This window comes from Equus caballus, chromosome 18, assembly GCF_041296265.1.
Source record: "Equus caballus isolate H_3958 breed thoroughbred chromosome 18, TB-T2T, whole genome shotgun sequence".
Lineage (NCBI taxonomy): Eukaryota > Metazoa > Chordata > Mammalia > Perissodactyla > Equidae > Equus > Equus caballus.
In genome coordinates, this window is record NC_091701.1 from 35,036,636 (window position 1) to 35,063,383 (window position 26,748).

Sequence of the window (26,748 nt, forward strand, 5' to 3'; positions counted from 1 at the left end):
TGGAGCTTTATCATCAGAAGACTGGGACATTAGGAAGCACTCAGGGACTACAACCAAGTATCTATTAATCTTTTATGTAGCTATATCTAGTTATCTGAAGCAAGTGCCACGTATTTACATATTTTCCCTTATTCAGTTACTGCATAAATTTTTATTCCTTCAATAATAAGTCCAAGATTAAATTCATTACCACCTTGAAAAAAGAACATAAGGGGGAAAATATCTCTTATTGAACATCTCACCATACATGGATACGATGCTGATGGTTGGTTTACATAAGTTATTTTCCTTAATCTAAACAATTCACTGGCGGTGTAAGTATTTATTTCCATTTTATAGATGCAGAAACTGAAGCTTGAAGAGGCTAGTGAATTTTCCCGGGGTCACTCAGTAAGCAAGCGAGACAGAGGTAAAATCCACCAAGCACATGTTCTCAGCATGATACCAGTCTTTGGAGTTTAAATTACAAAGGAAGGAATTCAAATTCAGTAGAATAATCGTGGGTTTGTGAAAATTTCTTCTGTGAAGGCCAAAAAAGGGGCAATTTTCATATACTTGGGCTGAGCCAAAAAGGGAGAAAAAGACTGATTTCAGAAAGTCTGATTCCCTCTTACGGGATGATAAGCCTCTTCTTGTGATCAGAAAGAAATCTAGGTTCCTCCCCTAAAAATAAAGTCTCTCATAGAACAAATGAGAAAAGTAAATAAAATTGTAAACCTAGATATGTAATATGTGTTATATATATATGGAACTGCATTTTACTCCAACTCATTCTCTTTCTTATTCCCCCCATGCTGTTCATTCTGGTTGAAGTGGTTGCAGCCAGAAACAAAAAATTCCCCCCTTGGGCTTTCTTGTTTTAAAAACCCTTTTTTCAAAGGGTCTGTTTTCTCAGACTTGGAGGCTGTTGAAAGGTGCCCGATGGATAGCCTTGGAGACCGTGAGTTCTGTTTATCTGCAGAGGAGTGCAGGTGGGGATGGGGCATCCTCATCTTCCCACACAACCCAGCTTAGGAACTCCCGCTCTCCTGCACGACAGTTAATATGAAGTTGGGCAGTTAAGAGGATTCCCTGAAATAAAAGCAGACGCTACAAGTCAGCAGCCCATTCCTTCGTTGTTGCCGTTGTTGTTGATATCACAGGCTAAGGCCCTCCCCATTCAATCATTTTTTAAGGTAGGCTGTTGAGGAGGATTTTGGAGGAGGCGGCACAGGACAGGAATGCGGCACGAAGGGAGAGAGGAGGTGACAGAGGGGGAGGATGGTGAAAAATAGTCTGAACTTGACTTTTCATATAATGTTATCTGCATTTTGTGATACGTCTTTTTTTTTTTCTTTCTTCCTCCCTCCCTCCCTCCCCCCTCCCTCTTTCTTTCTTTCTTTCTTCCTTCCTCCCTCCCTCCCCCCTCCCTCTTTCTTTTTTCTTTCTTCCTCCCTCCCTCCCTCCCTTCCTTCCTTTCTTCCTTTCCTTTCTTTCTTTCCCTCTTTCCTCCCTCCCTCCCTTTCTTTCTTTCTCTCTCCCTCTCCCTCTCTCTCTCTCCCTCCCTCCGGCTCTCTCTCTCTCTCACTCTCTCCCTCTCTCTGTCTCTCTCCCTCTCTCTCTCTCTTTTAATTCCTACAATGACATACCTGTTTAGCATATCAGCTCATTTGAAAGAAATTTCAGTATGTTCTTATATATGTATTTACAAATGTGTATTAAACTTACATAAATGAAATTGAGTTTCTGTGTTATTATTTCCATATCATTCAAAAATTACCCAGATGGATTTTTTGCCAAATTTGAAGGTATGTTTATGTGACATGGTATGCACTGTGGGGCCTAAAGAGGGGAAGTGGTATCTTAGAGATATAGGCAAGATAAGAACTGGGATTTGAAACTTACAAGGAGTTAATAATTCTCTGGAACGGTATTGGAGAAAATAGAATCTACCAAAAAATTTTAAATTATAAAGGTGGCATTATTTAGTTAAGATATAGTTAAAGTAGAATTCCTAATGTCTGTTAAAACAAACAAAAAGAAGCAGGTAATAAGTTTCTATCAAGGTGGTGAACAGAATACATGTCTATCTTTTCTCTCTCCCCCAAATCTCATGAAGCAATGGACTAGAGCAGTACTGAAAGGGAAGAGCAGATTTGACAAAGAACTGGAACTTCTGCTGCAAGTTCTTCAACTGGACCCTCTACCGAAATATCATCAATGAAATTTAAATCTCAATGAATAAGGAAAACAATAGATTAGACAAGGCTAAAGAATTTCTGTACTGGAAGGTCTAAGGAAATCAACTAGAATGCAGCAAAAAGATAAAGATATGCAAAATATGAAAGAATAGGTAAGAGACTATAGATAGACCAATATATATATGTTTCAGGAGGAGAAAAAAGAATCAGGGAGAGACAATATTCTATTTATTTATTGTTTATTTCCAATTATTTTTACTGCGGTCATAATGGTTTATAACATTGTGTAATTTCAGGTGTACATTATTATTTATCAGTTTCTGTATATACTGCATCGTGCTCACCACCAATAGTCAAATTTTTACCTGTCACCACATATGTGTACCTCTTTACACCTTTTGCCCACCCCCAACCCCCTTCCCCTCCGGTAATCACAAATCTGTTCTCTTTATCCATGTGTTTGCTTATCTTCCACATATGAGCGAAATCATGTGGTGTTTCTCTTTCTCTGTCTGACTTATTTCATTTAACATAATACCCTAAAGGTCCATCCATGTTGTTGCAAATGGGATGATTTTGTCTTTTTTATGGCTGAGCAGTATTCCATTGTGTATATAAACCACATCTTTATCCAGTTATCAGTTGTGGGCACTTGTGTTGCTTCCATGTCTTGGCTATCATGAATAACGCTGCAATGAACATATGGGTGCATAAATCTCTTTGAATTGCCGACTTCAAGTTCTTTGGATAAATACCCAGTAGTGGGATAGCTGGATCATATGGTATTTCTATTTTTAATTTTTTGAGAAATCTCCATACTGTTTTCCACAGTGGCTGCACCGGTCTGCATTCCCACCAGCAGTGTATGAGGGTTCCCTTTTCTCCACATCCCCTCCAAAATTTCTTATTTTCTGTCTTGTTAATTACAGCCATTCTGACAGGTGTAAGGTGATATCTCATTGTCGTTTTTAGTTGCATTTCCCTAATAATTAGTGATGTTGAACATCTTTCCATGTGCCTGTTGGCCATCTGTATATCTTCTTTGGAAAAACATCTGTTCAGAGCCTCTGCCCATTTTTTGATGGGGCTGTTTTTTTGTTGAGCTGTATGAGTTCTTATGTATTTTGGAAATTAACTCCTTGTCGGATATATATTTGCAAATATTTTCTCCCACTTGGTAGGTTGTCTTTTTGTTTCGCTCATGGTTTCCTTTGCCTTGCAGAAGCTCTTTAGTCTGATGCGGTCCCATTTGTTCATGTTTACTTTTGCTTCCCTTGCCTGAGTAGAGATGGTATTCAAAAAGATGCTGCTAAGATTGATGTCCACAGGTGTACTGCCTATATTTTCTTCTAAGAGTTTTATAGTTTCAGGTCTTACCTTCAAGTCTTTAATCCATTTCCGGTTCATTTTTGAGTATGGTGTAAGATAATGGTCCCCTTTAATTCTTCTGCATGTGGTTGTCCAATTTGCCCAACAATTTACTGAAGAGACTTTCCTTTCTCTATTGTATGTTCTTGGCTCCTTTGTCAAAGATGAACTGTCTATAGACATGCAGTTTTATTTATGGGCTTTCAATTCTGTTCTGTTGATCCGTGTGTCTGTTTTTGTGCTAGTACCATGCTGACTTGATCATTACAGCTTTGTAGTGTATTTTGAAGTCAGGGATTGTGATGCCTCCAGCTTTGTTCTTTTTTCTCAGGATTGCTTTCGCTGTTTGGGGTCTTTTTTTGTTCCACATAAATTTCAGGATTCTTTGTTCTATTTCTATGAAGAAGGTCACTGGATTCTGATTAGGATTTCACTGAATCTGTAGATTGCTTTAGGTAATATGGATATTTTAACTATGTTTATTCTTCCAATCTATGTGCATGGAATATCTTTCCATTTCCTTACGTCATCAACAATTTCTTTCAATGTCTTATAGTTTTCACTGTATAGGTCTTTCACTTCCTTGTTTAAATTTATTCCTAGGTATTTTATTCTTTTTTTTTTCTTTTTTTTTTTTTAAAGATTTTATTTTTCCTTTTTCTCCCCAAAGTCCCCCGGTACATAGTTGTATGTTCTTTGTTGTGGGTCCTTCTAGTTGTGGCATGTGGGATGCTGCCTCAGCGTGGTCTGATGAGCAGTGCCATGTCCGCGCCCAGGATTCGAACCAACAAAACACTGGGTCGCCTGCAGCGGAGCGCATGAACTTAACCACTCGGCCACAGGGCCAGCCCCCCTAGGTATTTTATTCTTTTTGTTGCAATTTTAAATGGGATTGTATTCTTGAGTTTTCTTTCTGCTAGCTCATTATTAGTGTATAGAAATGCAACTGATTTTTGTATGTTCATTTTTTACCCTGAAACTTTGCTGTAGTTGTTGATTATTTCTAATAGTTTTCTGGTGGATTCTTTAGGATTTTCTATATATAGGATCATGTTGTCCGCAAACAGCAAGAGTTTCACTTCTTCCTTTCCGATTTGGATACCTTTTAATCTCTTTTTCCTGCCTAATTGCTCTGGCCAAAACCTCCAATACTATGTTGAATAGGAGTGGTGAGAGTGGGCACCCTTGTCTTGTTCCTGTTCTCAGAGGGATGGCTTTCAGTTTTTCACTGTTGAGTATGATGTTGGCTGTAGGTTTTTCATATGTGGCCTTTATTATGTTGAGGCACTTTCCTTCTATACCCATTTTATTGAGTGTTTTTTATCATAAATAGATGTTGGATCTTGTCAGATGCTTTCTCTGTGTCTATCGCAATGATCATGTGATTTTTATTCCTCATTTTGTTAACATGGTGTATCACATTGATTGATTTGTGGATGTTGAGCCATCCCTGTGTCCCTGGTGCAAATCCCACTTTCATGGTGTATGATCCTTTTAATGTATTGCTGTATTCGGTTTGCCACTATTTTGTTGAGGATTTTTGCATCCATGTTCATCAGCGACATTGGCCTGTAATTTTCCTTCTTTGTGTTGTCCTTGTCTGGTTTTAGTATGAGGGTAGTGTTGGCCTCATAGAATGAGTTAAGAAGTGTTCAGTCTTCTCGTGGAAGCAACCTAAGTGCCCATCAACAGACGAATGGATAAAGAAGATGTGGTACGTATATACAATGGAATACTACTCAGCTGCAAAACAGAACAAAATCATTCCATTTGCAATAACATGGATGGACCTTGAGAGAATTATGTTAAGTGAAATAAGCCAGCAAGAGAAAGATAATCTGTGTATGACTCCACTCATATGAGGAATTTAAAACTATGGACCAAGAACAGTTTAGTGGATACCAGGGGAAAGGTGGGGTGGGGGGTGGGCACAAAGGGTGAAGTGGTGCACCTACAACATGACTGACAAACATTAATGTACAACTGAAATTTCACAAGATTGTAACCTATCAATAACTCAATAAAAAAAAAACTGAAAAAAAAAAAAGAAGTGTTCAGTCTTCTTCGATTTTTTGGAATAGTTTGAGAAGGATGGGTATAAAATCTTCTTTGAATGTTTGGTAGAATTCTCTAGAGAAGCCGTCTGATCCTGGACTTTTAATTTTGGGGAGGTTTTTGATTACCGTTTCAATCTCTTTACTTGTGATTGGCCTATTTAGAGTCTCTATTTCTTTCTGATTCAGTTTTGGGTGGTTATATGAGTCTAAGAATTTATCCATTTCTTCTAGTTTATCCAATTTCTTGGCATATAGTTTTTCATAGTATTCTCTTATAATCCTTTGTAGTTCTGTGGTATCTGTTGTAATTTCTCCTCTTTCATTTCTAATTTTATTTATTTGAGGCTTCTCTCTTCTTTTTCTTAGTGAGTCTGGCTAAGGGTTTATCAATTTTGTTTATCTTCTCAAAGAATCAGCTCTTAGTTTCATTGATTCTTTCTACCGTTTTTTTGGTCTCTATTTCATTCATTTCTGCTCTAATTTTTATTATTTCCCTCCTTTTGCTGACCTTGGAATTTGTTTGTTCTACTTTTTCTAGTTCCATTAGTTGGAGTTTAAGATTGCTTATTTGAGATTTTTCCTGTTTTTTGATGTGGGCCGCTATTGCCATGAATTTCCCTCTTAGAACCACTTTTGCTGCATCCCATAAGAGTTGGTATGGTGTATTTTCATTTTCATTTGTCTCCAGGTATTTTTTTTGTTTCTCTTTTGATTCCTTCATTGATCCAATGGTTGTTCAGTAGCATGTTGTTTAGTCTCCACGTATTTGTGACTATCCAAGCTTTTCTCTTGCAGTTGATTTCCAGTTTCATAGCATTATAGTTGGAAAAGTTGTTTGATATGCTTTCAATCCTCTTAAATTTATTGAGGCTTGCTTTATTTCCCAACATATGGTCTATCTTTGAGAACGTTCCATGTACGCTTGAGAAGAATGTGTATTCTGCTGTTTTTGGGTGGAATGAGATATATATATACATATACACACACATATATATATGAGATATGTGATATGAGATATATATCTATCTGAGATAGATATCTATCTGAGATATATATCTGAGATATATATATATATATCTCAGATGTATATATATATATAATATATATATTGTCTGTCTGGTGTAGTTTTTCACTTAAGTCCACTATTTCCTCGTTGACTTTCTGTCTGGATGATCTATCCATTGATGTAAGTGGGGTGTTGAGGTCCCCTACTATTATTGTGTTTATTATTGTGTTGCTGTTAATTTCCCCCTTTAGGTATGTTAATAGCAGCTTTATATACTTTGGTGCTCCTTTGTTAGGTGCATATATAGTCATAAGTGTCATGTCCTCCTGGTTGTGTGTCCCTTTTATCATTATATACTGCCCCTCTTTGTCTCTCATTGTCTTTTTTTATGTTGAAGTCTGCTTTGTCTGATATGAGATGGCTACCTATGCTTTCTTTTGCTTGCCATTTGCTTGGAGTATCATTTTCCATCCCTTCACTCGGATCCTGTGTTTGTCTTTAGAGCTGAGATGTTTTTCCTGGAGGCAGGATATTGTTGGGTCTTGTTTAAACCATCTATCCACTCTGTGTCTTTTGATTGGAGAATTCAATCTATTTATATTTAGAGTGATTATTGGTATATGAGGGCTTAATACTGCCATTTTATCTCTTATTTTCCTGTTGTTCTATATTTTCCTTGTTTCTCTTCCCTTCTATTTCTGACTGCCATTTCAGTTTCATGGTTTTCTGTGATGGTTTTCTCAGTTTTCTCTTTATTCATGATTTGTGTCTCTGCTCTGATTTTTTGTTTAGTGCTTACCATAAAGTTTGTATTAAAGATCTCATAGATGAGATAATCCATTTTCCAATTGCCTCTTATCTCCATTAGCCTAACCACGTTCCATCCCTTTCCTCTTCCTCACCTAAGTTGTTATTGTCACAAATTATTCTGTTTTGTGTTGTAAGTGTGTGACTAAGTTGAAGTGTTTATAGTTATTTTTGATGCTTTCCTTCCCTTTATCGTTTATGTTATAATTAAGTGCTTGCTAACCTGTTCTGATAGAGAGCTGCACTTTTCTGATTTTGTCTATTTATCTCCTTGCTCAAGGCTTTGAAAACCTTGCCTTTTTGTTTCAGGTATGAGTGCATCCTTGATCATTTTTCGTAGGGGAGGTCTAGAGACAGTGAACTCCCTCAGCTTTTGTTTATCTGGGAAAGCTTTTATTCTCCATCATATCTGAAAAACAGTTTCAATGGATAGAGTATTCTTGGCTGAAAATTTTTGTCTTTCAGTATTTTGAATATATCATTCCAATCTCTCCTAGCCTGTAAGGTTTTTGCTGAGATATCTGCTGAAAGACTGATAGGGATACCTTTGTAGATTATTCTCTTCTGCCTTGTTCCCCTTAATATTTTTTCTTTGTCATTGACTTTTGCCAGTTTTACTATCATATGCCTTGGAGAAGGTCTTTTTGCATTGATATAATTAGGAGTTCTGTTGACTTCATATACTTGTAAGTCCAGTTCCTTTCCCAGTTTTGGGAAGTTATCCGCTATTATTTCTTTGCACAAGGTCTCTGCTCCTGTCTCCCCCTGTTCTCCCTCTGGAATACCTACAATCCTTATGTTGCATTTCCTAATTGAGTTGGATATTTCTCAAGGAAGATCTTCATTTTTTTTAAGTCTTAGTTCTCTCTCCTCCTCCACCTGAAACATGTGTATATTTCCTCTAAAGTACTAACTGTCCTCTAAAGTACTAATTCTGTCATCCATAACATCAGTTCTGTTTTTAAAGGTTTCTAGATAGTTTTTTTTTTATCTCATTCATTGTGTTCTTAATCTCCAAAATTTCTGCTTTTTTTTTTTTTTAGAGTTTCAATTTCTTTTGTGAAGTATTCCTTCTGCTCAGTAATTTTATTCCTGAGTTCATTGAACTGTCTTCCTGCGTTTTCTTGTAACTTACTGAGTTTCTTTATGACAACTCTTTTGAACTCTCTGTTATTTAGACTGTAAGTTTCTGTTACTTCAGGATTGGTTCCTGGAGACTTGTCATTTTCCTTCTACTCTGAAGTGTTAATATAGTTCTTCATGGTGTTTGATGGAGTGACCCTTTGCTGGAGCTTAGTGGTAGTATCGGGTTGCAGATTCCACTGGCCAGCACTGGTGTTTAAATACTTAAGTCCTAACACTATCATTTGTTGTGTAAACTAGAAAAAAATCACTTTGGTGAGCCTTAAATTCCTCATTTTTGTATTGACAGGATAAAATAAGATAGGGTAAGTAAAATATTTTGTAAAATATGAAATCAAATGCAAATGCAAAGTATTATTCAAAGATGTGCAATATGTGGGGTGCAAGTTAAAAGATCTTGTTGTCTACCCATTGTTTAACCACATCTATTCCCTTTCCCTTCTTGCTATCAGAATCTTGATTCTATCTAGGTGAAGAAATGTATCCAGCCCTAGGTTTTATCTCACTCCCCCAGTAGCTGTAGCTGGAGATGGCTATGCCATTCAGCTCTGGAAAATGAGGAATAACAGGCAGCCTGCTAGTGGTACTTCTGGGCAAAGTTTTGATTTCCTCATAAAAGAAAGAGACTTAACTGACACTACCTCTTCCACTCTACTTTTTACCCTCAATACAGACTTGATTCATGGCACTCGGGCACCTATTTTGTAAATATGAGGGAAAGACAAACTCACTGCACAGATACTGACCCTTCCTTGCCGAGTTGCTGAACCAACACCAGCATCCATCTTTCTCCAGATTTCTTGTTTTATGGGAAAAATATTTTATTTAAGCCATTATTACTTGGGTTCTCTTTTATTTGGTGGCAAAAACATTCATTCCTAACTGATTCAGGATGATAAGGGGAACTCAAAAGTTGAGGTATATCTTTGTATGTTAACTATTTGAAAAAGTTTGTATAAAGCAGAAATTGAATAAACCATGTTTAAACTTTGTTTAAAATCAACAGCAGTGTCTGGCATATAATAAGTGCTCAACAAATATTTTGAAAATAAATGCAGATGGAAAATTGAGTCTTGCAGTACATTTGTGGATGTAAATTGACATGAAGCCATCCCTCTAAAATCTCAGCTACTTCACAGTTTTGATTCAGGGCTATCAATGGTTGTGTTCATCACAAAATGCTTATCTCTTTTCTATCTAATTATACACACAAAGAGAATCTTCTTAGGCTTACACTAGTGCCTTTTCAAGGAGCAAAGTGAACTTAGCTACAGAGCATTTCTTTACATTGAAAACCTGAGGAGATACCAATGAAACTCTGCTGATCTTGCAGGAGTATTTGTTATGAATGATTGAAAATCTTCTTTGAAAGCAATTACACTGTTATTGAGGAATCCCTGATCAAGCCATTGCTGACATAGCTTGCAAACACCTGGCACATGGAAGATAAAGTTCTAAAATTTCAGCTTCCATGGAAGATGAGTGGATAGTTTTAAATTTTTATTTATTTGTATATTTACTTATGTATTTACTTATTTATTTTACTTTTTGGTGAGGAAGATTATCCTTGAGCTAACATCTGTGCCAATCTTCCTCTATTTTTTGTATGTGGGATGCTGCCACAGCATGGCTTCATGAGCAGTGTGTAGGTCCACAGTGGGGATCTGAACCTGCAAACCCCGGGCCCCCGAAGCAGAGCACGTGAACTTAATCACCATGACATTGGGCTAGCCCCTGATGAGTGGATAGTTTTAACAGATGATTCATTTTTTTGCCAATATTTTGTGACCTCAACTATAATAAACTCATACATATTAGTGATCAGGAAATGAAATACATACTTAAAAATGATCACCTGATTCTAATTTTGTGGGAAGGGAGGAAGAGTGCTACAATTAAAGAGAAATGTCTTCTCCTTCCTCCCTCTCCACACCCTCCCCAAAACAAAAACTTTCCTGAGATTTTGATAGAAATTCCTACAGAAATTGTGTAATATAATGGAGTGTTTTGTTTATTTTTTCACTTAATAGTCACAAATAATAACCAAAGATTAGAGATTGCAAACCCTTAAATGGCAGGAAAGTTCTTTTGGTTCATGGATTAGCACACTTTGTCCTTGGCTCCTCTGAAAGTGCAAGATTATGAGAGAGACTAGATGTGATAAGACTTAAGGGGAGAAAAAGGTCCTGGTCACTGGCAGAAATATGGCCAGAGGGAGCCATATATGGAATAAAAAAGGATTTCTTGACTCCAGAGAAGAATTCTAGCTTCTCTACTCAGATAGGTAATCCCCTGGGTGGGCTGATTTTATGAGTCAATCAGACCCAAAGCACATGTCTAGAGATTACAAAGAAAATAAACACATTTGTGAGTCAGCAGTGTCTCTCCTTGTCTGAACTAACTGCTTTTCTTTCTCACTCATTTTCCCTAGTTGGTGTGAGTGTGTGTTACCTATATCCCTGTTTTTCTTTCTTTGATAAGTAACACTCTTACCATTAACTTTGATACAGTGTAATTTTAGAAATACAGATTGCATTTATTCAGACTTTCAAGTGGAATTTATTTATTCTCTCTCCCTTCTTCAAAAAGACTAGAGGTGGTTTATTTAATAGACCATACACACAAGTGTGTATTTGCTCCATAGGCTTTTGGTAAAAGTCACTTGTCAATTCAACAAATAATCATTGAACATCTACTATGCCCAAGGCATCTTGGGGTTTACAAAGCTGAATGAAATGTGGTCGTTGATGCTTGAGTCTTGGTGCATTACCTCATCTAGAAGCGGTTGCTTTTTAACAAGAGGGTAACAACCCTGGTGCATATCAAAATCACCTGGGGAGCTTGTTAAAAATACACCTGCCCAGGCTCCAGCTCTCAGCTTAGGGAAATTCTGATAAGAGGCAGGGCCCAAGGTGTGTGCAGTTTTAACAACAAGCTCCCCAAATGATTCTGATACACAAACCAAGGTTAAGAAACACTGTTAAGCTAAGAAAAGACTAATGGCGGGAATTCAGTAGCAAGTCAACCAGGTAGGCACCCTTGAAATCTACAACATGAGCAGCTGGCTAAAGTCATTTGTAAGGCTGTTTCTATTTCCACTGCTTCAAAGCTAGTTATAGTCTGAAAAGCACCCCAGAGGACAGGGTTGGTCCCAATCTTCTCTGTAAAATACCTGGAACAAGTCTGTTAGGAATAAGATAGCTACAGCCAACGATCATCTCCAGCCTCCCCCAACACTCTGTCCTTAGATCCATCTTACACGAAATATGACTATTCATGTACATTTTCTCCTTCACTAGATTGTGAAGTATTCCAGAGCAGGAGCAATCCTCTTTCTTTCTCCCACGAAGGGACACTAACCCATGCATAATAGCTATTTGACAGTTTGTTTTGCACTGAATTGAATCCTTCTCATCCAACTTCTGGGGTCTAACTATACATGCATTTATCCATAGTGAATATTTATAAACATCTAGAAAAGTATATACTTGCTTATAAAACACTTCAATCACATAAAAGACTATGTAATACACATAAGGAAGAAGGAACAAAAAAACAAGCACGTAGAGACCCAAACCCCAGTTTATGAAACAGGACGTTGCCCATACCTTTGAGGTCCCTTGTTGATCTAGTTACTTTTGAACAGTAACAATCTTCTGAAATTTAAATCAGCATGCGTGCATTCACTCATTGATTGACTGGATCATTCATTCATTTGCCAAACGTGGCAAGTGTCAGAATCCATGTAAGACCAGGTAGTTTAGTTCTACTGTTGGAGTGAGTGGGGCTCGAAAGTGACATAAACTATCTCCAGAGGCGTACACATTGCCTTTGCTGCAAGCGGTCCCAACCGGGCCTGGCCCTACAGAGCGAGCGTGGTTTCTCCGCGTGGACACTTTGGGCAGAAACTACGCGTCCCGGCAGTCTGCGGGGCGAGTGGGCGGAGCCGGGCCGGGGGCGGGGGCCGGGCGAGAGGGGGCATTGTGTCGGGAGCGCGGACCTGCATTTGTCTGCTGGAGGTGCTCGCCGAGAGAGCGTTCTTTTGGCCGGCCGTGGGCTGGAAGTGTCAGCGGCGGCCGCGGCCCCGGCGGGAGACCGAGTTGCAGGAACCACGCGCCCACTGGCCGCGATTGCTGGCAGGGGGCGGCGTGCCAGCGGAGCAACATGCAGATAGGCGCCCGGCGCCCTGACGACCCCTCCCGAGGAAAAGAGGCCGGGGCGGCGCTGGGGCGGCGGGGAGCATGAGGGAGGCCGGGGGGCGGCTCGACTCGAAGCGCTGCTAGGGAGCGGCGCGCGCTGCACACTCGCCGGGGCGCAGCGGAGGGCGGGGAGCCGGGCAGGTCGCGCCAGCCAGCGGGAGCCGGCCACCGGGAGCTCTTCTGATTGCCGACGCGGACGCTAGGGGCCCGGAGCAGCCCCCGGCCCCGGCGTGCAGCCAAAATGGGCAACGCGGGCAGCATGGATTCGCAGCAGACCGATTTCAGGGGGCACAGCGTGCCTTTGAAGCTGCCGATGCCCGAGCCAGGTGAACTGGAGGAGCGATTTGCTATCGTGCTGGTGAGTGCGCGGCGGCGGCCGGACGCGGGGCCCTGGAGCCCCGGGCCGGGCGGCGCAGCTGAACCCCCGCCCCCTCCCCTTTTCCTCGCGCCGGGAGCGAGCCTCCTATCCCGAGGGGGAGGCGCCCACCTTCCCCATTGTGGCCTCTCTCTCCTCGCTTCTGTCCGTCCCCCTTCGAGCCCGCCGCGCCCAGCCCTCTCGGGGTCCCGGGATGGGGCCAGGCCGGCTGCCTGGCCAGCTCCGAACCCATTGTCTGGCGGGAGAGGCACCTCGCAGCGCGTGTGCCTGGGAGGTGCGGCGTGGGCGTGAAGGGAAGGTGGCGCGGGCCCGGGAGGAGCGGGCGGCGAGCCGCTAAGGCTTTTTGTTTGGAAAAAAATCTCTGCAAACCCCGAGTCCCTGTGGACCATCCTGCGGGTGCCCGTCCCGGGCTTGGGGGTCCCGCACAGATGGGCGCATGTGGCTGGCCGCGGGCGCCACGCCGGGCGGTGAGCGAAGGGGAACTTGGAGGCAGACCTCGCGGCTCGGCGGAGGGGACCTTCCCCGAAAGGGAAAGAGGAGGAAACCCGTGGCAGTGCGGCGCCCCCGACCCTAAGCAAGGAGGGGCCATCTGAAACCCAGGCGAGAGAGAAGCTTCGCCTCCGCGCGTTCCTTTTGGTCTTAATCTTAAACCACAAAAATGTGTAGTTTTGCGGGGACGTGTTGTGAGCTGTCCTGACTGCAGGAACGACCCCTCCCCTCCCCCAGCACACCTAACCAAGTCTTTGGCTCCCTCTCGAAATTCGCTTCTCTTAGCTTTCCAGCTTCTCAAATCTATGACACTGAAGACTCCCTTCTTCCTCCCTTTCCTTCTGGGAGTAAGTTTCTGGGCCCCTCCCAGCCACAGCCTGTCAGTACTGTGAGCTCAAGAGGGTGTGGCGGCCTCCCCTTCGTCCCAGCCGGAGTCTGTCCTACACTTGGTCCCCAGACTTCGATTTTTAGTGTCTGAGTCTCTTTTAAGGGATGTTAGGAGGGAAGCGGGCAAGATCGGACGCATTTCTGTTCCTTACACTTGTACATTTCCCTTTTCCTACCTAGTTACCTTTGAACTCTTCAAGGCTAGGCAGCAAGAGAAACTTGTGCTCAAGGCAGACAAATTTTGCGTCTGCCTGCAGGTTTTTGGCATATAACCTCACAACTTTGGGGAAAGACCCCATTCTGGACGCTGACTGAAACGTGTAAATTGCCTGTCTTCAGGCCTTTAAGAGGGGCTGGTTTGGTACTGGGAATATTGTTCTGGCAGGTTAGCTTTGTGCTCTTTGGGAGAACAGAGGCCACAAGCTTTTTGCTGCCACTCGGAAACTCTGGTGTGGCAGTCGGGAGATAGATGAGGCTGCCTGTCTTGCTTTGTATTTTCTGTGATCTCCTACAGCTGCTCCCTCTGTTGTGCAAGATGGGACACTCTGAAATGAAACAGCATTGGCTTAATTACTTCTCAAGGCAGCCTAGGTGCATACTTGACCTGTCTTTCCAGAGACAAACGTTTTTATTCAAAATCCTCTTCCTACCAGACACATGGTTCTTAATCTCCCAGCTCTGGGTTTTCTGTCTTTCCATCCATGCTCTGGTGGTGTGTGTGTGCACTTGAACTGCAAGGACCGGTGACACAGGAAAACCAGATAATAACAGTAATGCAATTAAGCTCTGCTCAACTGGGATAGCATGATTTGCATGAGCTTTCAGTTAGCCTGCTGATTAGTAACACATGGTATGAATTAATCTTTAGAAAAATAATATCCCGTCATTAATGTGGTGGGTTTGTGTTACTATTAAGTCTAGTCACCAATTTAGTATGTAGACATTTATGATTCTACATCACAAGCTCCTTGGGGCAGTAGTTGGTTGTTGTGGTTACTTTTACTCTGTGTGTTGTACACAGTTACAAGATGTGGTTCCTTTCTTAATTGTTTACAGTATTCTAAGCGTCTTAAAACAAACAAAAAACAAAAAAAATACTAGGCTAACCTTTTTCGGATTGAGACAAAGCTTTTGGGAAAGTCTCAGCGTGGGGCCCCTCTTGTTAGAGATGCACTTGGACCCTTGATGTGTTTACTGTAACTCTCCCTAGTCAGCTCCAGCTGCTCTTCGAAAACCTGCGAGGAGTTAAAAGGAATCATCTTTATGGGCTGATAGAAGTGCCGAGTTATGGTGATTTCCCTTGTGGTCAGTTTTTTTTGAAGTTGTACATGCGATGCTCTCAGCTGTGCTTTTCTTCATGAATCACTTAAGAAATCAGCACAAACCATTTTATTCTGGAGATCAAGCTTGAAGGGCGAATTATAGGTGGCAACTTTTTAAGTATACGTTTGGAGGAATTCTCTATCCTGAGACCATGGGAGTCATATTGGCATTATTGATACTAGTTTTATTTTCCTATATGGTGAAGATCATATATGAGTTTTGGGAGGAAAACCAGGTAGTAATTCTGTACAAAGTCTACAAGCACCTCATCGTAAGTATGGCTTATGTCCGTAATCAATGAGCCATTTGAGGCATAGAAAACAATTCCTCCCACTCCCCAAGCTCTAGAATACTTAAAGCATTTGGGAAGAGTAAATAAAAATTAAAATGACAGAACTCCATCTATTTCTGGAAAATCTTAGGAGAGAACCAACCTATTCAATGACTGTTCCCCCTTCATCAGTCTGTATGAGTTAAATTGTATAAATCTGAAAAATTAGTGGGAATGAACAGAAAGATCAGACAGTAAAAGACTGCTGAATTAGGATGAGTGGAGGGGTAAACTAAAAAATAATAGTTTCTTATAGGAAAAATAGATTTGAGTTACTGAACTTCCCATAATTGATGACTAGTAAAAATTAGATCAAAACTTAGGAGCTTAATCCTCCTAGGGAGAGTCTTCCCCCCTCCCTGAACATGTCTTCAGCATTGTTATAATAATAGTTATAAAACTTATATTTAACGGAAAAGATTACTGACTCCTTGTATACATGTAACTATTTGTATCCTTGTACCTGCCTTCCACATGGAGTTACAGGTGATAGGCCTTTCTGTGTGTGTGTACAGGTGTGCGATGTTTCTGTAATACTCTTCGATGGACGTGTTTCTTAAATTATAAAATCAATCGTCTACTTCAGTTTTTGTTCCTGTAGGGTGTATGTATTTTATATATTTTACAGGTAACATTGGACTGTATTTTTTGGGTCCCATGCTATAATTAAATATCCATGGGGCTCTCCATTAAACATTGTTTAATTGTGGGAATACACACGTAAATACTCTTCATGTTCTTTATTTTCAAAGATCACGCTCTGAGGTGATTTTTGGGTGTGGTGAGCAATTGATGGTCTTTGTCCAAGAGTACCTCTTTCTATGTGAGACACTCCACCATATTGTTCACTGAATTTTGGCTTGCGGTCACGGTTTTCACAACTTAAAAATCTAGGTCCCCTAAGGCCTTTGTCAAGGAGCTTTCCTAAGGATTCTTGCTTTGCGTTTTTGAGAAAAGGATAATTTTAAGCCTTCTGTCCTAGCTGCTGTCTCTCTGTGTGATATCGGATCTCAGATTGCTCTGCAGACAGATTCAAAAAGACACATAGAAAGTGATGGTTTAGGGCAGTATTAGCTTATGTTGATACTGGGAACTACCCTGGTGTGTGATTAATTTGAGTTAGTTCCCTTTTCAGTTTTTTCCTTGCCCTGAGGTTGAATGTAGTCATTCTGCTTTAGAAAGAAGTCGGAACGTTTACTGAGTACCTACCATGAGTGTGCCCTATGCTTTATGTGTTCTCATTTACGCCTCACAGTAACTCCAGGTATCAGCAACATTATAGATGAGGAAAGAAAGATTACCTAAACTGCCTGAAGTCATAGTTATTGAGTAACCAATCTAGGATTTTAACCCAGATTTGAATCTCTACCCCTCCAATACCCTCCATTACTTCCTTAGTCCTAGAACTGGGAAGGGGGAAAAAAGTGCCTAGAACTAGCAGTAAAGCTGTGAAACAAGTACCTAAGTCTGGTGAATGCAAGTTCAAACCGTGTAAAATTGGCAGAAATTTTTTAGAAGCGACTGAAGTGAGGTGCGCTTGATGTTTCTCTTTAGATGGCAAACATTTTGGCATCTTCACTGATCTGTTCTATTTTTCAGGCGTGGAGTTAAATATTGATTTGGTCCGAAAGCGTGCTCTTCAGTTTTTCCGGTCAAGGCAGACTTGAACTACCTTGGTTGGGAAGTTTCGATTTTCCAAATCAGAGGGAAGAGATAGTCTGTCAGTGAATGCATATGCTCCGAATGTAATTACTTGTGGAAGGGACAAGGAAGGTCAAGTTTTAACATTTAAGTTTATTGCCCTCTGCAAGGTGGTGTCCCCTCTCATCTACTTCCAGGGAGAGCTCTTGCCATGGAGTCTGCTGAGCAGATGGATGGGTAGGAGTATAGCTAGGCCATCATCGGATGCCTGCTCATGTATTTTCTCACATCCTTTCTCCTGTTGTGAGGGAAGGAGGTGGAGAAGGGGGATGGAGTGTTGTCACTTTGAGCCATTACAATCTCATCCTTGGCAGTAACCCCTTGAACTGTTTTATTCTCCAAAGTATGTTTATCATTTTCAGGGTGCATTGTTTTCCGTTAATAATACCAATATATTTGAGTATCTGGGGTAGAAGTTGATCAAAGGCTATTCTCTGAATGCAAATGTTTGGCTCCAGTGAGAGACTGGCAGCAGTGTAAACTGATGAAATTTGGGGGAGAAAAGGTATGTGTGCCCCTAAATCCTTAAGTGGTAAGAATTGCTTTCACTTGAGCCTTTCATTTAGCAAACAGCATTGGCCTGGGAGGCAGGAGACCTGGTTTCTAGAATCATGTCTGCTGCATCAGCTTGGGCAAGTTAAACTCTTTCCTCTGGTCCTTTGATTTTCCTTCTCTGCAACAGGAATAAAATCTGACACAACTGTGAGCATAGCCCTGAGATTTTTGAAATCATAGCACTTGGAAGTATAAGATTTCTAGAATGTGATATATTGTGATCCATTAGCTGATTCTTTGTTTTGAAGAGCTTTTGTGTAGAAAAGTGTGTAGCAGTATTCTGTGTGGTCTGGAGAGTAGAATTTCCAGGGTCAATGGCTGAAAGTCATGTAAGCATGAGGAAAAGTATTCTAACATTTAGGGTTGTCAAAAAATGGAGAGTGAGCTCTCCATTAGAATTGCTTGGACAGAAGCTGTATGAAAAATGCTGACAATTGGAGGGTCTTTCCAAACCCAACATATGCTTAGGGTATTATTGGCTTGAACGGTGCCCTCTTGAGGTAAATCTGCCACGTGTAGGTTCTAGATAGAATTATAGCACCTGAGAGTGGAGAAGGAGCTGCTTGTAGGTTCCTCCAGGGCTCAAAGGGGAAAACAAGTAAGTATAGGCTCATGCTTGTTCTAGAAATTCATTTGACTTTACAAAAACTGTTGCCTGAAGGGCTTGGTCTAAACGAATGGCTCTTTTCCTACTTTGGGCTTGGGGAATTGGGACAATGTGAAGTGGGCTCCTGGGTCCTCATGTTTAAGCAAGTAATAGATGTCATAAAGGTGGCTAATACCAGAAGACTGATTCCGGATGATTTCTCTCCTTTGCAAGAGGGTGCTGGTACCTGGAATCCTCTAGAAAAAAAGCAGCGAATCCTTATAAAAGAACAGACTGGAATTACTTAGGAGGGACGGTGAGTTACAGCGGTGTAGCTGCTTGGCAAAGGCCCTCTTGTAGAGTGGCGCTCCACTTTACATTGGTGGACATTTCTGTCCTTCCCCCATCACAGGAAGTATGTCCCCACCCAGCCTTTGGGGTCATGGTTTCTGTAGAGAGCTTCATGCACCTTCTTAGCTCTCAGCTACTTGAACGTTGGGGCACAGGTCACTCATCTCTTGTCTTCCCTTTAAGATGGTATTTGTTCATACACCAGTGATCTCCCTCTCCCCTCCCCAGTCATCTCATCCTTTTCTCCAGAACCTTCTCTTTCAACATAACACCAAAGACTATGCAGTTTTCAATGGGTATGCTGTGATTTGGAAATGGTTTTTAGGGAAGATCTGGTAGGCTGGAGAGCTGCCTCACGGACTGTGTAATTCAACTGAGGCCCACAGATGTGGATCAGGATGGCTGAGTCTCCCTAAATTGGGAAATACCAATTCTCTACTTAAAGGTATAATGGTATTTGATGTAGACAGAAGTCTACTTTATTTTCACACTCTTAAGAAATACAATGACAAAAAAAAAATGACCAGTGGCATCAGAGCTCATGGGTGGGCACCTTATCATGAACTTACAGTTTCTAAGACATACCGAAAGTGTTCCCTTATCGTATCTTCAGCATTCTTGTGCAGCCTGTAACTGATTTTAGTGACTCTTATTTCAAATGTAACCTTCGTCTGTGTTCTTCTTTGCTAAAGAAGGTTTGTTGCACATGTAAGCTGCTGTATCATTGCCACAGAAGCTGAGAGCTTTGAGGTGTTTAGACCCTGTTATTTCCAGAGGTGATCTCACTTGGTTGACTTCTGTGTAGTAGAAGGTACTTATGGCCTGGTTTATCCTAAAAACTTGTTAGCTGTGGGAAAGGTGTCAAATAGTTCACATTTTTGGCCCTGTGACTGGTACCTGAAAGTAATAGATCTCACCTATCTCAAGTTCTGTCTTGAACTCAGGAACCTGACTTCTTTTCTTTCTCCTTTTTCCGTGAAAGTTTGGCTAAATACTTTATTTAAGGTAGGATAATGAGGGGATTGACAAGCTAAAGCAGTGGGTCCAAAACTTGGTTGTATCTCAGCATCACCTGGGAACCTCAGAAAATACACCTGGGGTCCAGCCCAGTGGCACAGTGGTTAAGTGTGGACGTTCTGCTTTGGCAGCCCAGGGTTCACTGGTTCGGATCCTGGGTGTGGACCTATGCACCGCTTGTCAAGCCATGCTGTGGCGGGCATCCCACATGTAAAGTAGAGGAAGATGGGCACAGATGTTATCTCAGGGCCAGTCTTCCTCAGCAAAAAGAGGAGGATTGGCAGCAGATGTTAGCTCAGGGCTAGTCTTCCTCAAAAAATAAGAAAATTAAAAAAAAATAAATTAAAAAAAGAGGGAAAATACACCTGGGTCCTATTCCAAGGATTCTGATAAATTTGGAGGGTGAGCTGAGCATCAGGATTTTTAAAAGCTTTTTAGGAAATTTCAATGTGCAACTTTCACTGAGTTCCACTGTGCTAGAGGAGTGTTTCTTCCCCTTTTCCTGCCTGCTCCAGAGACCTAGCATGAGTTAAAACCACAGTGAAAAAACCAGTTGAGTGTAGTAGGAAAGGAATTATTTAGGAGATGGCAGAAAATTTGGAGAAATTGGGTAAAGTTGAGAAGGGTTAGAAAGAAAAGCTCCCGAAGATATTTGATTCAACCAAAAGCACAAAGATGAGAAATGTAGAAGAAATGGATCAAAGCCTGTTGAGTGTTAGACTTACTCAACTATTTAAGAAATGATCATCAAATAATCATAACGAAAATTTTCAGAGAAAGTTCTGTATATTATAGCTAAAGCGTGAACAGAGGTGTACTTCTGGAGTAGAACCATCCATAAAGCAGTTGTGTTTTTGCCTAGGCCTCTGCTCTCCAGCCTGATTGTTTGTTGGTTCACTGCAAGCCTTTTGCTTTGATCTCTGGTTTTACCATTTATAAAGACTTGATGAGCGTGGCTTCCTGGAGTGAAATTCAAATACACTTGTGAAATGTAAACAACATTCATTTATTAAGAATCCTATAATCAAGGCAAATTGGCATGCTTATATAAGCAATTAGCTTTGAGAATAGAAAGATAAATAGGATGCTAGGTCAAGAATGAACCGATTGTTCTCAGTGCAAGACGCTAGTTATTCCTTTAATAGTTATAAGCAAATAGACGTTCCTCGTATTCATAATCTTTAGCAGTGTTGGTTTGGGGTTTGAGGACAGCTTATGTGGTTTTCTGAACTGAGAAGATAGAAGCAATTATTGTCTCATTTTCATCTAGAAATACGAATCTTTTGAGGAGAAATGTCGGTAGTTTATGACTAGATAAAACTTTCTGGTAATTGGGAAGGTATGGATTTAAATGATCAATATTAAAGAATAATGGAGTTTTATTTTGGTGAGGAAGGTAAAGAAGATAACTGTTTTATAAGAGCAGGATGAAAATAATCGCATCTGCCTTTAATGAATAATGGTATTCTTTTTTTTGTATAGAAGGAAGCATTAGGATAAATAATAGCAGGAGAAGTTGGACAGAACATGATTAGATTTGCACCATGGCAACATTGCCCAATGAGTTCAACACCACAGTATGTCTTATTTGTGAAAGCTGCGGAACCTAAATGCAGGGCGATGAATCAGGTGAATAGCTTTATGTTTAGGTTCAGTTCTGGCACTTTCAGTCCCCGGTATGGTCAGCCTTGTGTTTCTTCCAAGGAAATTTTGCCTTTTTAGTGATGACGGAGTATCTTGACTAATGGGGATTCTTTTTTTTTTTTTGAGGAAGATTAGCCCTGAGCTAACTACTGCCAATCCTCCTCTTTTTGCTGAGGAAGCCTGGCCCTGAGCTAACATCCATGCCCATTGTCCTCTATACATGGGACGCCTACCACAGCATGGCTTTTTGCCAAGTGGTGCCATATCCGCACCCAGGATCTGAACCAGCGAACCCCCTGCTGCCGAGAAGCAGAATGTGTAGACTTAACCGCTGCGCCACCGGGCCGGCCCCAATTGGGATTCTTTATCCCCGAGCACTTCTGCCCGGTGAACCTAGGAAGCCAATTCAGTCCAAGTACCTTGGGACCAGTATGCTTTAAACTTGGAATTGGTGACTCCCCAGGCCTTATCACAAAATCATTTTATTGCCAGCTAATCAGGCCATGTGGATGCAAACCTGGAGAGACCATTTAGGACTGTGAGGCCTCCTAGGTTTGTGGAACCGTTCTGCTTGCCAGTGTTCAGCCTCTCCAATGTGCTTTCACAGTAAACATTTTGAGTCTTAGGGTTGGCTTTTTGGAAAGCATTTGTTTAGGTTAGAAATGTCCAGATCATCTGTGAATTTACCTGTCCCAATCCTCATTTAATGGAGTAATTCTTAACATCAGACATATATTTTTTTTAATTCACCAATAATTATCAGAAATCCCAAGTTTGGTTTCCTCTCAATTTTCTTTTGATAATGGAGAAATTTAAAAATTCTTTGCTCTTCTTTGGAATGATATCTCCTAATCATCCTTTGAAAAAATCTTTTTATGGAAGAATGATATACATACAGAAGTGGGCCCGTATCATTAAGTGTACAGTCTGATGGACTTTCACGAACTGCATACACTGCTTGAACCAGCCCTTAGAAATCAGCATCTGTTTCCCTCTTTTTCTATAAACATTGTTGGACTTGGCTCCTTGCTTCCCCAGCCACGGTGGCTCACCTGAAGTTACTTTCCAAATGGCCAGACGTGCGTGGAAGAAAGCAGACCACAGGATTGTGCCTTGTGGTCTGATTCTAAATGACTCTAATCATGAGGTTTCCACCACTTCCTTTGAGAGATTTCCTCAGTCCAAGTCGTCCTGGCCATTAGGAAATATTGACACTGCAGCATCTTCCTGTTGCTTTTAGTTAGCCTATCATTGATAACCCTAATGGTATTTCTTTTGTGTGTGTACTGTGTCTCTGTTTTTCATAATACTGAGAAGAGGACGTTTTGATTTGTGCTCCTGCAGTAAGGAATGAATGGGGAGGGATTTCCATGGTGAAAATGAGCATTTGGAGTTTCGGCTTCAGTACTTAGAATTACGTACTTGCAGATGCAAGTTTTGTTTATTCACTCTCAAGCCTAAGTTCTGACCTTTAGCTTTTGTCATCTTTCTTGATGATTCTTTTGAAATATTAAAAGGTATAAGATTGTGAATTGCAACTTCGGGTTCACTTTTCCCATGAAAGCCCTGTTATGTTATTCCAGACATTGATCCAATTTGAGAGGCTCTTTGGCCATATTTGTTGTTAATGATTCACCTCCTATACTCTCATCTGTAACTTCTCTGTCCCCTCCCGGCCTTCCCATTGGAGCCATCCACAGTCTGGCCAGACCCATCCCCTCTCCTGTTTCCATACGCGCCCCTGACTCCGAGTTTGCTTTAACCCTGTCCACAGAACAGGCCTGCACCTTCCCCCCATTATGTCTTTTCTCACACTGGTTCTCCTGCATGTTATATGCTCCCTTTGCTTCTCTGCTTATTGAAATTCTATCCAGCCTTCAAGGCTCTTCCGAAATCCCCCCTCTTCCCGGTGTCTCTGCAGGCCCCCATCAGCTTGGGGGAGGCGGGAAAAACAACTCTTTCTTTGATCTCTTTATAGCATGAATAGTATGAATTATTTCCCTTACTCATGAGGCCCTTGATTAAACATCACCTTGTGTGAAGTGTGACTAAAATAAGGGGATGCTTTTATGTGTAGCTTTGTAGTCACTCATTCCACTCTTAGCCATCCGTTTATGCCCCTGTTTTATTTGCCAGTTCACATCGTGGGCTCCTGGAAGGCAACGATTGCATCTTACAGGTCCTGGCACTTTTCCTCATCCAGCACAGAGCTTGGCCCAGGGAAGGTCTGAGCAGATAATTAGTGATGTTATTTGAGAACTGTGCCCGCTGAAACAGGCCTGGGAATTGAATAGCTGATCCGGGAACCCATTTAACTGATCACACTGGGCTGACTGTTAATTGCACATAACTTGCCTTTGTGTTGAAGTGACACTTTGTCACAGATTCTTATTCATCTTGGTATTCCCCTTATCACTTGACTGTAGTAGCTGCCCGAGAATACTAAGCATTCAGAGATAATAAGTTGGCATCATCCTTCACCTGACTTCTTATGGAAAGCTGGTGGATTCGGAGAAAAGGAGGGCAGTTGAAATGGCCAAAGAAAATCAGTGAGTTTTCACTGTCACTAAGCCAGATTGGCATGTCATGCTGTACTGTCATCAAGTGAGTAGTAGCACAGTAGGATAGGACTTTCTTAAAGTAAAATGTCCTTCATGAGATTTTCTTTTTTATTTGGAGTGAGGCAAGTTTAAGTGGGCAACATTCCTTGTTTGGCATTTTAGTGCTTTGCTGTTTGCAAAGTGCTTTCAGATGATCTTTTGTGATTCTAAGCGTTCTTGATAAACGAGGCAAACAGGGCATGAGGGTATGTGGCTTGAAGTTATATAAGAAGATGGTGAAGTTTCTGATCCAATCCTAGGTCTTTTGCACTAAAACTCCAGGGGGCGTTCCACTGTAAAATAAGGTGATGTTTATGTGCTCGCTCCTGCTCTGTGCTTTATAAGCATTCTCTCTGATGCTCTTGGCAGCCCTTGGAGGGAGGTATTATCTTCCTTTTGTTAAGGAGACAGTGGGGCTCAGAGTGATAAAGTGGCCACTAGCAAATGGTGGAGGCAGGATTTGAATCCAGGCCTGTCTGGTGAGAGAAGCTGCTTCCGTCTCCTGTACCACAACATGTATATTTTTCTGAGTTAGCTGTAAGATGTCATTAAATGTCTGCTTCTTGTTCTTTGTTCTTCATATACCCTCCTGACTAAATTCATTAATTCACACAATGGCTATACGTTGTCAATATGAGTCCAGCATCAGTATAGTTGTAGGAATACCGAACTTTAAAGTTTCAGAGGGAAAGTGCCATTTCTATATTTTGAGTGTTCAGACAAAGTTTCCTTGCAATAGGAAGTAGAGAGATGCCAGCGTGGTCTCAACCACTGCTAGACTACACTTTTTAGTCTACATTGTGTGATTTTGCTCATTTGCCACTGCTTAAGAAGGGCTTATTCTTTAATCAGACAGCTCAAAAATATTTATTGGGCACTTACTATGTCCCAGGCAATGTTGTAGGTGCTGGAGGATGCAGTGCTACACAAGGCCGGCCAATTGTCTGCCCTCAAGGAGTTTGCAGTCTAGTGAGAGAAGGCAGTGTGGGGAGCCAGATGTGAAAAGAGTACACAGATATATAAATGGAACTGTTCTGATGATGCACAATGCTATGAGGAGAATAAAATGGGATAATGCCAGATGGTGCCCTCTCCGTTAAGATCTGAGTGATGGGGAGCAGGCAGCCAGTGTGTGAAAATCAAGTAAGAGCCCTCTAGCCAAAGGAGTAGCCAGGGCTCTATTTGTTTCTTCCCTTTCTGGCTTCGGGTGGGGTTCCACCTACCCTGGAGCAAACGAGGGGAACAGCATGTGGGATGTAGTGAGCCCAGCCGGCTTTAGACCTTACCCATGGGGAAGCCTCAAGGTAGAGGTGCAGGAGTCTGTTTCCTTTGACTCTCATAACAGAGCTGTTTCTTCTAAGTGGCTTTGTGCAGTCACAGTTCTGCCACTTGTCAAATTCAGGTGATTTCTAACAAACGATCGTTGTAGTCTTGTCACTGCTCCAGACCCGTGGGACATACAGTTTGAGAATGGAGTATTTGATTAGTGAGAACAGTGCACTCGTAAGTAAAGGCACTCTGAGGGCCTTACGGTCCTTCTCATGGCCCGTTTTATCTGCTCCGGCTGTGGGTTGACCTGGGTCAGGCAAGGTAGAAAGAAATTTCTTTTTTGCTGTAACTTGCTACTAGCTTGTTGCTCAGAATTTTTCCTTTTCTTTAAAAATTTTATTTTAAGGGCGTACAAGATGTTTGATTTGAAGTTAAAAATAAAATTTGGGGCTGGCCGGTGGTGTAGTAGTTGGGTTCGTGTGCTCTGCTTCAGTGGTCTGGGGTTCGTGGGTTCAGATACCGGGCATGGACCTGGCAACGCTCGTCAGGCAATGCTGTGGTGGCATCCCACATAAGATACGGGAGGATTGCCACAGATGTTAGCTCGGCAGTAGTCTTCCTCAAGCAAAATCAGGGCCAGTCTTACACACACACACACACACACACACACACACACACACACATACACAGTTATGTATTGTTAAAACACACACACACACAGTTATGTATCGTTAAAACACACACACACACACAGTTATGTATCTTTAAAATTATCCCTGAAATCCCTTAAGTTTCCCATACAGGTACAAGGTACAGTACTTCTGCGTGTTCAAGTTTGAGAAACTCTGAGCTTGGCTGAAGGAGAACCCACAAGAGAAAGGTGTAGATGCAGATGTCCAGGCATTCAGGCCATTCTACCCTTCGCTCTCTAACCTGGTGGGGACTGGAGAAAGGGGAGAGAATTCTCACAGCTTGCTCGCCTGTAGATTGACTCCATTTAAATACCTTTAAGTACATATTAGTGTATGTTCGTACATACCTTTACATACCTATAATACATTAAAGGTTACAAATACCTCTGAGTACATATTGGTGGCTTTGTTTTCCTGCGAGGATTTTAAGGCAGCCTGCAAGTTAAGTGTGGGTTTGATGCGTGTACAGCAGTAGTAACAACAGGGTCACTTTGCATTTCTTTCCTCACTTCAGAAACAGGAAAGCTGGCTCGGGACCCCTGACAGGTAGGCATCAGCCCTGTTTTATGTAGGAAACTCAGGGCTGGAGAAGTGAGGGAGCTTGCCTGAGGACACACATTTCTAGTCGGCACTGGAGGTTAAAATCAACTTTGTCGACTCTAACGCT

At 41.5% G+C, this 26,748-nt stretch overlaps 1 protein-coding gene across 23 annotated transcripts in view; it reads left to right on the forward strand.

Annotated features, from left to right (window-relative positions):
* Positions 1 to 12,425: 12,425 nt before the first annotated feature.
* The window catches only part of FMNL2 (formin like 2), a 294,823-nt gene continuing 280,500 nt past the window's right edge, over positions 12,426 to 26,748 (forward strand). For 20 of the 23 annotated variants that reach the window (XR_011428223.1, XR_011428224.1, XR_011428225.1 and 17 more), the window contains exon 1: positions 12,566 to 13,118. Coding sequence is in view for 18 of the 23 variants with exons in the window: in XM_070240954.1 (XP_070097055.1) it covers positions 13,002 to 13,118 (117 nt within the window). In the remaining 5 variants the exon portion in view is untranslated. Of the gene's footprint in view, positions 13,119 to 26,748 lie in introns of all 23 variants that reach the window. The other 3 variants (XM_014732462.3, XM_023622922.2, XM_070240958.1) reach the window with 3 other exon arrangements.